This window comes from Brachionichthys hirsutus, chromosome 19 (assembly GCF_040956055.1).
Source record: "Brachionichthys hirsutus isolate HB-005 chromosome 19, CSIRO-AGI_Bhir_v1, whole genome shotgun sequence".
NCBI lineage: Eukaryota > Metazoa > Chordata > Actinopteri > Lophiiformes > Brachionichthyidae > Brachionichthys > Brachionichthys hirsutus.
In genome coordinates, this window is record NC_090915.1 from 3,905,761 (window position 1) to 3,918,463 (window position 12,703).

Below are 12,703 nucleotides of genomic sequence, written 5' to 3' on the forward strand. Positions count from 1 at the left end.
GCCGTTGGCGCGAACGAGGCCCCTCAGACCATCAGGTTGTCAAATATTAGTTTAAACGAGTCAAGTAAACGTTTGTTTACCAAAGAAGAAGTAGAACTTGCTTTTGCTAGCAGAGGGCTGAGTGTGAAGCATGCCCTGATCAAAAATGTCTGGCCGGTAGGGAGCAGGCAACAAGGGCGATGGTCGCCCATCCCTGAACAATGGCGGACAAAATTAGGCTGACCAAAATTAAATTCAGGCCGTCTCCAGAAGTGATTGTTCAACTAAAAAAAGGTTTCGGATCCGACAGTATGCCCAGCGTCAACATTCCAGAGTCGCAAAATCCTAAACCTATTTGAAACATTTAAACGTCTGTGTTGCGTTCTGTTTTCATCCGTGCTTTATTTCCCGATGTGACCTCCCAGTTTAGGAATCACTTCTTTAAAGAATAAGAGATTCTGTTTCTCATTGTCAACATCATCACTTTCCTGATCTGTAGCTCTCAGGCCAGGCTCAACTGGTTCAAACAAAGATTTGCTTTCTGAAAAATGGCCCAAGAGTTTATACTTAAAAGTTCAATAATAGAAGAAAAATAAAAATAAAAAATCATTACTGTTTTCATCAAGTTGCATGTTGGGACTATGTTCAGTGGATTGATCCAAGTGTGTTCGTGCAAGTATTTTGCTTTGTAGAATACGATGATCGTTTTCACCCAAAATGTTGAAAAGGCAAGTCATGAATATTTAATGAGGGTTAGAATCACGACCCGCAGGTGTCGACATTTTCAGAGCGATCTGGATACCCGTCTGGATACAAAAAAAATCTGGTATTTTCAATTTACACATAAGGAATACAGGCTTTTTAAAATATACATATATATATCTTGTAATATATGCATTCAAGTCATAACCAAAAATCCCAGTAATAAAGGGTTCCGATATGAACTATCATGTCAACTGTCTTCTGGATCTGATCCAGAATGAGGTCAGGAAAAAATATTAAATTGTATGTATAATTAAAACCCCGTTTGTGGATTCAAAAATCAGTTAAAAATACACATCAACTCTGTTTTTGTTATCTTTATAGTAATAGTAATCAATGTTTAATTTTGTTGATGATCCGGATCACCATGTGGATCTGGGAATGTTATGATTAACTACTGAACTAATGATGTCAGCGTGAATTCAATTGCTAAAGGTATGTTTTATGGTAATTGAATCTAAGAATGCAAATAAAATAAAAGACTAATCCAATTAGGAGGGGAGTGAGCTCTCCGGCGGAGGTTTGCGCTCTTTTCTACTTTTAGTCGTGGAGGATAAATGAGTTGGAAACTAAAACCTCTTCAGGGTCGGGTCCTGTCCGGTTACTGTGATCGGATGAATGACATTTCACACTCACTAAATATTTATGACCTGCCTTTGCCATCCTGGGGATAAAAGGTTCCATCAAAACTCACGGTTGTGTTTGAAGGGAACACGTTTCCCAGTGAAATCTCCTTCTGTGATTCACTAACGGCTTAGTTTTAATCATTTTCATAGAATCTGACGACAAAATGACAAATCAGTCATTTCGCCGGAATCCTCCTTCAGCACTAAACGATGTAAAATACGGGCGGTTATGGGCGGTCACGGGCGGTCACAGGCGGTCACAGGCGGTCACAGGCGGTCACGTGTGTGTCTCTTCTGATCAGACATGGAAGACGCCCATGTTTTAAACAAGGAAAGAAAAAAACAGTCATGTTTTTAGAAATAAGAGCTGAGGTTCATTGTATCGCTGACATCCTCCCTTTGGTTTTTACCCCCCCCCACGAGGGGGGGCTTCAAGCATACTGTAAATGAGCCGTGTGTCGTGGCATTTTCTGCCATTTGAAAGTATGTTTCTGAATCACGTTTACCCGTCGCGACACGGGTTTATGTACTGTATAATCAGCTGTTTTCATTAGAGAACGTGTGTCTGTATCAAATCACGGTAAGTTTAGTGTTATTAGTTGGATAATCAATCATCGTTGGCTCTGAAAATTATCGACCAGTTGTAAAGAGGTCCTGAGGAAGCAGCTGTGACAGAGAAGTCAGCTGACATCAGTTCAAATGATTCTTAATACCACTTTTTAAAGCTTCTGTTTTTTTCTATGAGTGACTTCTCATTTCCCATTTGTGGTCAGACAAGGCAGTGAGAAATAATTGCCAATTGAGCAACACAATAATGTTATATTTGGAAACTTTAACTTCAAATATGCTAGAATAAAGCTTTTTAATATGTAAACAATTCCACATATTTTGTAACTCATTGTAATTGCCATTATTTTCTATTTATTTTTTAATCATAATTGTCATTGTACCTTGTCCCTTTCCTCAATTAAAATCACTTTATTTGACAAAACGCGGTCGCGTGGGCCTCTGGCGTTGCATTTATTTTCAATGCATTTCCTCGTTATTTATTTGCAGCTATTGAATTTAAGGTTTTATTCATTTAAAGTGAAGATAAATGACTCCATGCGAAGCAAACTAAATCTGATTCAACTCTGCATTGCAATTATTAGATTATCTTAAATTAAATTCAGTTTAGTTATTTTTTTTATTTTATTTTTTACAGGTAAACGTCATTTGGACACTTTTAAAATGAAAGTAAATGAATGTCTCCTATTTTTTGGAGTTGGATTAAAAAGGTGCTCTGGGGCTGTTGACGAAAGATCATCCCACCTTGCCCCGATTGGTCCTTTCATACCAGTGCTCGGCCGTGATTGGCTGTCAGCAGCTCGTCGTCAGCGGAGCGCCGCCCCATATTAGGTAGACCCGAGGCGCCGCTGTGTATCTGCAGAGCTGCGGAGATTCATTCATTTACGTAAGCGTGAAATATTACTGCGTTTGGAAAGATGGCAAACCCTGAAGTTTTCTTTGACATGACTATAAATGGCGACGCCGTCGGCAGGATCACAATGGAGGTGAGACATAACCCCTCCCCGCCTCCTCCTCATTTATTATTGCGTCGTTATCGTGTATGGATTATCATATTCCACATTCATTCGTGTGTTTTGTAAAAGACATGTACATCATTGGCTTCCATTTTGTTATCAAAAATAATTATTGTTTTAATTAATTGTACATAATTCCATCCAGCATCCTCCACCGGGCAGGGAGCGCTTGAAATCTTTATTTAAAAAAACAAAACGAGCATTTTGTGATTAAAATGCATTTTATTTTGTAACGTATGATGCTGAATATGTTTGGTATGAACTGTTTGCTGTAAAAAAAAAAAACCCAAATATTTCTGGCAGAGTTTTGTGGGAAAATGCATTTACAAAGTGAGTCTTTATGGCTTCAGTTTCTGAATTTGATCAATTTTACTAATTGTGAAGATTCTGTATTTCACTGTAGTATATATTTCCATGTTTAATACCTTTTAAATTGTTTCATTTACAAATGCAGGATTTGTCTTTTTAAACCATAGAAATATGAGAATGTTTTATAGCAGTTTAAATAATTTCCAGACTGAATTCTCCACATTTCAGCAGCTGTTCTATTATAGCAGTGATTGTACTGGTGAGCTACGCTAGGCTAGTTTGGAAAGCATTTTCCACGCATGCAGGCCCGGACCCCAGCAGAACCGTACAGCCCGTTGCCCCTGGTTCCGACTGCCTCTGTTCTTTTATTCTGTCTTTCAGCTGTTTGCTGATACGGTTCCGAAGACTGCAGGTCAGTGAACTTTGACAATGAGGACAAACCATCTTCAATGGATGTTTTGGAGACGAGGTCAGAGAGGACAGACTTCGATGGTTTGGACATGTCCAGAGGAGAGACAGGGACTATATCGGTAGAAAGATGCTGAGGCTGTCCCCTGAGGGGTTGCCACAGCAACCCAAAGCCGAAAGTACAGCATCGGTTTGTGTCCTACTGAGACGTTGGTAGTAAGAAAAATGGGCCTGACTACAAATGATGGCGGTGACAAGACACGAAATGACTGCAAACGGATTCTTAAACCCACAAAAGGACACAAATATCTACAAATTCAAAACTAAGGGGTAAAAACAACAACAACCAGAAACTCAAAGTGACCTCAAATTGATTCAAAAATAGCAGACAGCGAGACAAAAAAAAAAGGGTATAAAACTCCCGACCTGAAGGACACGAGAGCAGAGATGCAACGATAAACCAGTAAACATTCCAACTACCATCAACCTGTAAATTCATTGCTTTAATAATCGATTTACTGCCTTTTTTATTTTAGAGAACTTTCGTGCTTTGTGCACCGGAGAAAAAGGTTTCGGCTACAAGGGCTCCTCGTTTCACCGGATCATCCCTAAATTCATGTGTCAGGTACGGAGACGGAAAATGAGCCGGTCCTGGTTCCGTGTTTTCACAGGTTTAATGGGCTCGGGTTGAAACCTCCTCCGGGTTCACGTCTGTCTTGCAGGGCGGGGACTTCACCAACCACAATGGAACTGGAGGCAAATCCATCTATGGGGAGAAGTTTGCTGACGAGAACTTCACGTTGAAGCACGCGGGAGCTGGAACATTGTCCATGGCGAACGCCGGGCCGAACACCAACGGATCCCAGTTCTTCGTTTGCACAGATAAAACTGACTGGTAACCCAAACGCTCGCACTCGGCTTCTGGAGCGCTCCGTTTCACGTCGTACTCATCGGATCCTTTTTCTTTCGCAGGCTGAATGGTAAACACGTGGTATTTGGTAAAGTTCTGGAGGGCATGGATGTTGTCAAGCTGATGGAGAAGCACGGCACCAAGGGCGGCACGCCTAAATCCAAAGTCGTCATTGCCGACTGCGGCGAAATCAAATAATTGGTGCCTCGCCTGTCGGATTTACCCTCTATGATTTACACCCTAGTGAATATTTGACACGGTGTAAATGTGCAGCATCAGATGAGAAATACTTGCTTTCACTTCCACACACGTCTCTTGTATTAATATTTGTTGTAGAATATTTAGTACCTTCTATTCTGTCCAATAACCAGTTAACAATCAGAATCATTATGTAAGTAAAACGATCTGAAAGCTATTTTTGTGTCCTTTCATCCCCCCCTCCTGGGTGGACATGGAACTTTCTGCAGGGATTGGATGGAGAAAAATCAGTCGGATTTCATGCAATCATCTTTGGCCAATCAGAACTTGAATAACTCTCCGTGTCCGACTTCCATCGATGACGTACATCCGGTCATCGCCGAACGAGAGGACACGCCTGACATTCTAACCCCGCCCAAACTTAATTCCGATTGGTCCATTCTGATTCTTTTCGAGCGGTGATTGGCTGCATCAGCCACAGCGCTAGTGCGCAGACTCGTCCACGGAACTAAAAGCCCGTTATTGTGAGGGGGTCTCTCGTAGATTGAAGTCGTCGTAGCTGCGTGATTAAGCATGGCGAAAACAAGAGTTTTCTTCGATATTACGGTTGGAGGCGGCTCAGTCGGAAGAATCATAATGGAGGTGAGGAGATCGACAGGCCGATTCGTTTTAGCTTTCATCTCGTAGCGTAACTGCTATATATATATGTATATATTTTTTTTAAACAATGGTGGACGTTTCCCCCCTAAAGGCTAATGTCTGTTTTACAGCTCCGGGCTGATGTGGTCCCAAAAACTGCTGGTATGTAAGACAACTTCAAACGGTTCATTACAGGCCGCGATGGCTGCAGGGCTGCTGCACGAGGGCCAAGTTCGGTTGCACGTGCAGCAATGCAGCGCTGGGTTAGCCGCGCGGGGGGGGGAGGGGCCGCGCGCGAGAGCGACAGGAAGTAAGATCCTGAATAGCCATTGTAGAGCCAAATGGGAGCGGTAGCGCTGCTGTAGTTAACAATCGGGGGCGAATCTAGAAAATATAACTTTTCTTCCACACACCAAGTTCTATTAAAGGCGATATCGGAATTTCTCGGTGGCCAAAACAAAGATATATATATATATATATATATATATATATATGTGTATATATGTATGTATGTATGTATGTATGCGCGCCGCTGCGGAAGCTTCTTCTGGCCCCTCCCTGGAGGGTCTGAGGGAAACTGTCCCCCATTGGCTGCAATGGACACGTCTAGAAAATGGAGGGGAGGAAAGATTCAAACTGCATTACAGCTGAACTAATGATACAGTATAACATCTAGTTAAAAACATAATTGAGTCTAACCATCCGACTGTTAGCATACACTAGCATTTTAGCCTGGGAGAGTATTTTTAGGATCATTTGTTTACTTTTGGAATTTAAGCTGGCCAATAGATCTAAAACGCGTTGTAGACTGTCTGCATCTCATTATACAGTCACAATTCTCCCACAAGCTTCCTCAGAAATTCATGCTTAAACAAACATAAACGTTTTTATTTATTTCAAGAAGTCTAAGCGCCATGTCTAAATGCACCTTGCAACAAAATGTAGTTTAATGTGATTTGTTGTTCTGATTTATGTGTAACTTGGCGACCATTTCCATACCATGAGGCCCAGCTCGACCGGAGGTGGTTGGTGACTGATCAGGCACTTTCCCTTTCACTGTCTGAACCCTGTATACCCTCTCTCTCGCGTTCTGCCTCCTCCTCTTGGTGATGCTCTCCCTCCTTCTCTAATGCTAATGAGTATAGAATTGTTTTATTTTACAGAAAACTTCCGTGCTTTGTGCACCGGCGAGAAGGGATTTGGCTACAAGGGCAGTTCATTCCACCGCGTCATCCCTGATTTCATGTGCCAGGTACACAGAAGTCTAGAAACTAGTATCGTTCCTGTTTATTCACCGGTTCAGGTTGAATCTGACCTCATAGGGCCTCTTTGTTTTGTGCAGGGTGGGGACTTTACCAACCACAATGGAACTGGAGGTAAATCCATCTATGGGGAGAAGTTTGCTGATGAGAACTTCTCCTTGAAGCACACGGGACCTGGTATCCTGTCCATGGCGAACGCCGGACCAAACACCAATGGATCCCAGTTCTTTCTCTGCACAGCTAAAACTGGATGGTGAGCTCCTCGCCGTCCCGCTTCCTGCTGCTTCCAGCTTTTGTCACCAGTTTCAGTTTGTTTCAGATGTTTGTATCTCCTCTGCAGGTTGGACGGGAAGCATGTGGTGTTCGGCCAAGTTGTTGAGGGTATGGATGTTGTCAAGAAAGTAGAAAGTTACGGCAGCCAGAGTGGTAAAACGAGTAAGAAAGTTGTGATAGCGGACTGTGGTCAACTGTAACAGCGTTTAAAGTTCTTTCACTGTCAAGATGTATCATTAACATCCAAGTGTTTCTGTGACATCATTGGAGAGAAAAAACATCAAGATAATTTGTCACTGATTTGTCAAAATTTTGTAGCTCATCGGTCCTTGTTATGGACAAATTGTCAACCAAATCTGAAATGATTTAAGAATAAAATACATTGAATTAAAAGGTTTCCTTTTGGTTGTGCTAATTCAGGAATGCATTTTTGTTTTGAGTCATTATACGAGCCATCATGGTGTGTAAAATAAAATCTGAGAATTGGCTAAGAAATTTGATGTTACAAGGCAGTCAATTTTGCTGAAAAACTGATTTAAGTCGCGCCATGCTATATCTAATGTGCAATTTGACAAATGTAGCTCTGATTACATTACCGGTAATAGTTATTCCACAGACTCTTGGAATACAAACTCATCTAGGGTTCGTATTGACTGCATTGTTCATATTGCATTTAAACCTGAATAATACTCTCACCATGGTAAAAAAAATAAACCAAGATTTGTCTGCAACCAAATCGATATCTGCTTAATACAAACCACAGTGTAGGAGAAAACGCATACATTTATATAGCCTCGAGAGCGCCCTCAAGCGGATGTTCGTGCAATTGCATTAATCGGGCGTGAACAGGCTTTTTGGTATGGAGGTTGTATCCGAAATGAAAACGCAAGACAGGATCGTGAAGCATTTGTTGAATAAGAACAGCAGCAATATCTCAAATCTAGAGGCTTTTGACAAGGGTCGCTGCAGCAGACGAAGAGGAACGACCACGCCCATCTTCAGAGTATTTTACAACGAACTGCATTCCCTTCCGGACTCAGGAGAGCTCTACACTTTATTAGAGGATAACCTCTCTGTTTATATTTTAATCTTTTACATGTGAAGTCTGATTGGTGACACGAGCTTTCCTTCGGCCGTCATTTCGGGTCTCAAACCTCACCGAGTTCGATTCTAACGCGTTAGAACTTGAATAAATGTCCGACTTCCATGGGTGACGTACTTCCTTTCATCGCCCAACAAGAGGCGACGTCTCATTCTAACCCCGCCCAAACCAAATTCCGATTGGTCCATTCTTATTCTTTGCGCGCGACGATTGGCCGGATCAGCCAGATCGCTAGTGCGCAGACTCGTACGCGGAGCTAAAAAGCCGTTTGTGAGGGAGTCTCGTAGATCGAAGTCGTCGTAGCTGCGTGATTAAACATGGGGAATCCAAAAGTTTACTTCGATATTACGGCTGACGGCGACCCAGTCGGAAGAATCACAATGGAGGTAAGAAGATCGACAGACCGATTTGTTTTAGCTTTCTATCGTAGCGTAACTGCTATGTGTTTTATTTATTTAAACAATGGTGGACATTTCCCCCCTGAAGGCTAATGTCTGTGTTTTACAGCTCCGGGCTGATGTGGTCCCAAAAACTGCTGGTATGTAAGACAACTTCAAACGGTTCATTACAGGCCGCGATGGCTGCAGGGCTGCTGCACGAGGGCCAAGTTCGGTTGCGGATTCTGCGGAAATGCAGCGCTGGGTTAGCGGTGGGGGGAGGGGCTGCACGAGACCGGAAGTAAGATCCTGAATAACCAGTTTCAGAGCCGAAATGGGAGCGGTTGCGCTGCTGCAGTTCAGTTTGCGCTGAATGTACTGAACAGGCAGTGGCATCCTGAGCGTGTTGGATCTAGTTCTGATTTCATTACTGCATTTAGTTCTGGATTAAGTTCCAAGTATTCATCAGGACGTTGGTTTGTTGAGGAATATATTGTTACATTTGACATGTGAATAAATGCTTTACTTCCTGTTGAGATCAACTTCATTATCCTGATGTAAACAACAGAATCTCTCCAGGGTAACAATCCATCCCTACCTGATTTAGCGAGGTTTGTTTCTTAACTGTTCTGATGGAAATGGATCTCTGACCAGTTCAGAGAGCACTCGTGGTATCGCTGAGGCAGTTTTACTACTAATGCTAGTGAGTATAGAATTGTTTTATTTTGCAACTCGTCTTACTTTACAGAAAACTTCCGTGCTTTGTGCACCGGCGAGAAGGGATTTGGCTACAAGGGCAGTCCATTCCACCGCGTCATCCCTGATTTCATGTGCCAGGTACATAGAAGTCTAGAAACTAGTATCATTTCTATTTATTTACAGGTGCAGGTTGAATCTGACCTCATAGGGCCTCTTTGTTTTGTGCAGGGTGGGGACTTTACCAAACAAAATGGAACTGGAGGTAAATCCATCTACGGGGAGAAGTTTGCTGATGAGAACTTCTCCTTGAAGCACACGGGACCTGGTATCCTGTCCATGGCGAACGCCGGACCAAACACCAATGGATCCCAGTTCTTCCTCTGTACAGTTAAAACTGCATGGTGAGCTCCTCGCTGTCCCGCTTCCTGCTGCTTCCAGCTTTTGTCACCAGTTTCAGTTTGTTTCAGGGGTTTGTATCTCCTCTGCAGGTTGGACGGGAAGCATGTGGTGTTCGGCCAAGTTGTTGGGGGTGTGGATGTTGTCAAGAAAGTAGAAGGTTTCGGCAGCCAGGGTGGTAAAACGAGTAAGAAAGTTGTGATAGCGGACTGTGGTCAACTGTAACAGTGTTTAAAGTTCGCTCACTGTCAGATGTATCATTAACATGCAAGTGTTTCTGTGACATCATTGGAGGAAAAACATCAAGATAATTTGTCACTGATTTGTCAAACTTTTGTAGCTCATCGGTCCTTATAGACAAGTTGTCAACCAAATCTGAAATGATTTAAGAATAAAAGACTTTGAATTAAAAGGTATCTTTGTGGTTGTGCTAATTCAGGAATTTACATTCTTTATTTTTTGTTTTGGGCAATCAGAGTGCTCATTAGAATATTTAATTAGTGCTGCTGATTTGAGTCATTATACAAGATATCGTGGTGTGTAAAATAAAAGGTGAGAATTGGCTAAGAAATTTGACATGCCTAGAATGAAATTAGTTGTAACAAGTAAGGCATTTTTTGCTGAAAAACTGATTTAAGACTAGCCACGCTGCATCTAATGTGGAACTTGACAAATGTAGCTCTGATTACATTAATAGTTATTCCACAAACTCTTAATCCCATAGAATAAAGTAATGAGGTGCTTGAGTTGTAATGTCTAGTCTCTGTTACATGATAGGAAAGCAAGTTCAGGTGCAAAACTGTAAAATAAGTGTATGATGCTGGCCTGGGAGGGGAAATGGGAAGTAGGTGAGGGAGTGGCTCGATCCAGAATGACTGCATTGTTCACAACGTATTTTTAAACCGTAATAATGCAGTTTTACCATGCTAAAAAATAAGATTTGCAAGATTTGTCTCTGCAACCAAATGTATGTCAGCTTAATACAAAACACAGTATAAGAGGACACATGCATACGTATGTATGTATATAGTTTTTTATTTATTTATGATTACCAAATCTATCAAAACAAAGTTTTCAATGCTCACTTAGTCACAAAAACACACAAACCAAAGTCTCAAAACCAAGTACTCAGATTAAGGCATTGATGTATCCTTTGTCAGTTTCTCCTTCAAAGAGTGATAGAAAAATCAAATCAATATAATTTCCAAGAGAAAGGTCATGTAGGAAAAGAAAGACATCACAATGATATACTGTAAATGACCAATCACAGCACAGTAAAACCACAGGTACAAAAGGTACCGGTACAGATCCAACAGCGCAAAGGTGAAGATCATAATGGCCAGAGAGCCAGTTCAGAAAATATCCATGATATGATTATTCTAATCTCCCGTCAATGTGGAACCAGGTACACATTTCCTCCTTTACAGGCAGGCTGTAAACATTAACGGTGTCCTCCATGGCTCAGTTGTAGGATTCGTACATCTCAACATTAGAACTCAGCAGGTAAAACCAAAGCAGATGAAAAAATTACACAAAAACACGTTACATGCAAAGCTAAATTAAGCTGCCACCTATCAACCTCCTCATTTGGATGAGCATATTTTGAAAGAAATCATCCTATCCGGCTTCAAATTTCCATTTCAGTTTTAAATTAAAATTTTTCTAAAATGCGAGCGGATCTGCTCACGTCGTTTTTCCTCTTGAGCCGTACTTCAAGATGGTGACCTTAAAACAGCACAGATGAAGACCACGAGTCACAAAAATATGTAATTAATAGCACAAAGGTACCACTTAGAGAGTCTTTTATGTCACCACGTTGTTTTAGACTGAGAGCACACGCCTCTCTATTAACACCAAGACAAACTGTCCTGTCTTCTGGGCAGTTGGCAGCTTTTGCAAGGGCACGTTGGACTCGGTTTATTCTTCAAGGGGCGGTAGGCTTACGTTAACGTGTATGTTTCACCCTGACCACCAGTTTTACCTGAATTAACTGCTCCTCCTATTCCATTTCAATCCTGTCCAGAGAGTCTTAAAATTAGCTCGGTGTGAAATTTGACGAGGCATCATCACAAGTCAGCTGAGTTAGCCATTAGCAGTTCCTGTTTGCCTTGTAACCAAGCATGTGGGCAATTACCATTGAAATACCTCAATAATGCACGATTTCTTATTCTGGTAGAAATAAAAGATAATGAGCTCACAAAGTATGATTCGCCCCAAATCTAAAATAATTTAGGATTAACTGAGATTTGAACCTGTCAAGGTGTTTTGTGTCTTTCTCTCTTTGCACTTATTCGTAATTTTTGACAAGAAAACAAGAAGTATTTTGGATGGATTTCAACCAATTGTGGTAAAAGAATGGAGCATAGACCAGGAAAGAACAGATTTAATCTCATAAGAGTTTAGGATGAAAGCCTCGTTTTTTTCTGCATTAACTTTCAACAGGCTCTTTTGTTTTAACATTTTCATTAATGGAATATAAAGTACTGGACTGATTTAATTTTCACAATTATTGCCCCAAGTAGTTTCCTGTTCTTGAATATTCTTTTATGCATTCAGCTATGAGCTTTTTCCGTTTTTCAGTTGTGTAGCAGTTTTCATGGGTTATCTTTTTTATTTGTTATATCGACTTTCCAGAACATTGTCAGTTGAGTTTAATTGCACAACACTTTGGTTTCGGTTTGGGTATGAGCCAAGCAGCGAAACATAACGTACAGTTGGAATGCACTCTGAGTTCCATTCTAGTTCTAAATGACATCCAGAACGAGTTAAACTAGAGAGCAGCACAGTGAATATTTAACTCCTTACCTGCGCCGTGGCAACGATAACCCTGCCCGAACAGGCTTCGGCACTCTCGAGTCTATGGGATGGATTTCAGATCCGAACACACAAAATATCTAACAACACGAAAGTCAGGAGGGACGGATTGATTAAAATACGTTGGATTGGGAAAAGTACACAGAGAGCTTAGTTAACACTTTGAAATAAAGAAGTCAGATCATCAATATAACAACACGGTAGTATAATAAACATGCTACATAACTGCTGGTTTAGACCTGGGCTGCGTGAGTAGTTCAAAGGACTTCATTAGAAACACCGGTTGAATGTAAAAGTTAAGGGAAGACCTGCAAAGGCTGAAAAACTGATTTACATAAAATATACAACCCAGAGCCGATAAGAACA

The 12,703-nt window shown here is 41.3% G+C and overlaps 3 protein-coding genes across 3 annotated transcripts; all 3 read left to right on the forward strand.

The window, feature by feature from the left end:
* The first annotated feature begins 2,851 nt into the window (after positions 1-2,851).
* On the forward strand, positions 2,852-4,845 carry LOC137908886 (peptidyl-prolyl cis-trans isomerase A-like). The gene is made up of 5 exons (XM_068753310.1): positions 2,852-2,920; positions 3,641-3,671; positions 4,204-4,292; positions 4,390-4,562; positions 4,640-4,845. The coding sequence occupies exons 1-5, from the start codon at positions 2,852-2,854 to the stop codon at positions 4,773-4,775; spliced, it is 498 nt and encodes a 165-aa protein (XP_068609411.1). The 3' UTR covers positions 4,776-4,845.
* A 421-nt stretch (positions 4,846-5,266) lies between these two features.
* On the forward strand, positions 5,267-7,344 carry LOC137908737 (peptidyl-prolyl cis-trans isomerase). Its single transcript, XM_068753159.1, has 5 exons — positions 5,267-5,417; positions 5,546-5,576; positions 6,578-6,666; positions 6,757-6,929; positions 7,017-7,344. The coding sequence occupies exons 1-5, from the start codon at positions 5,349-5,351 to the stop codon at positions 7,147-7,149; spliced, it is 495 nt and encodes a 164-aa protein (XP_068609260.1). The 5' UTR covers positions 5,267-5,348; the 3' UTR covers positions 7,150-7,344.
* A 950-nt stretch (positions 7,345-8,294) lies between these two features.
* On the forward strand, positions 8,295-9,935 carry LOC137908638 (peptidyl-prolyl cis-trans isomerase-like). Its single transcript, XM_068753055.1, has 5 exons — positions 8,295-8,437; positions 8,559-8,589; positions 9,177-9,265; positions 9,356-9,528; positions 9,616-9,935. The coding sequence occupies exons 1-5, from the start codon at positions 8,369-8,371 to the stop codon at positions 9,746-9,748; spliced, it is 495 nt and encodes a 164-aa protein (XP_068609156.1). The 5' UTR covers positions 8,295-8,368; the 3' UTR covers positions 9,749-9,935.
* Positions 9,936-12,703: the final 2,768 nt, after the last annotated feature.

Coding starts and splice junctions, on each gene's coding strand:
- LOC137908638 (XM_068753055.1), top strand. CDS start 8,369: ATGGGGAATCCAAAAGTTTACTTCGATATTACGGCTGACGGCGACCCA. Junction 8,590..9,176: donor TGTGGTCCCAAAAACTGCTG/GTATGTAAGACA, acceptor CTTACTTTACAG/AAAACTTCCGTGCTTTGTGC. Junction 9,266..9,355: donor TCCCTGATTTCATGTGCCAG/GTACATAGAAGT, acceptor TGTTTTGTGCAG/GGTGGGGACTTTACCAAACA.
- LOC137908737 (XM_068753159.1), top strand. CDS start 5,349: ATGGCGAAAACAAGAGTTTTCTTCGATATTACGGTTGGAGGCGGCTCA. Junction 6,667..6,756: donor TCCCTGATTTCATGTGCCAG/GTACACAGAAGT, acceptor TGTTTTGTGCAG/GGTGGGGACTTTACCAACCA. Junction 6,930..7,016: donor TGCACAGCTAAAACTGGATG/GTGAGCTCCTCG, acceptor TCTCCTCTGCAG/GTTGGACGGGAAGCATGTGG.
- LOC137908886 (XM_068753310.1), top strand. CDS start 2,852: ATGGCAAACCCTGAAGTTTTCTTTGACATGACTATAAATGGCGACGCC. Junction 3,672..4,203: donor TACGGTTCCGAAGACTGCAG/GTCAGTGAACTT, acceptor TTTTTATTTTAG/AGAACTTTCGTGCTTTGTGC. Junction 4,293..4,389: donor TCCCTAAATTCATGTGTCAG/GTACGGAGACGG, acceptor TCTGTCTTGCAG/GGCGGGGACTTCACCAACCA.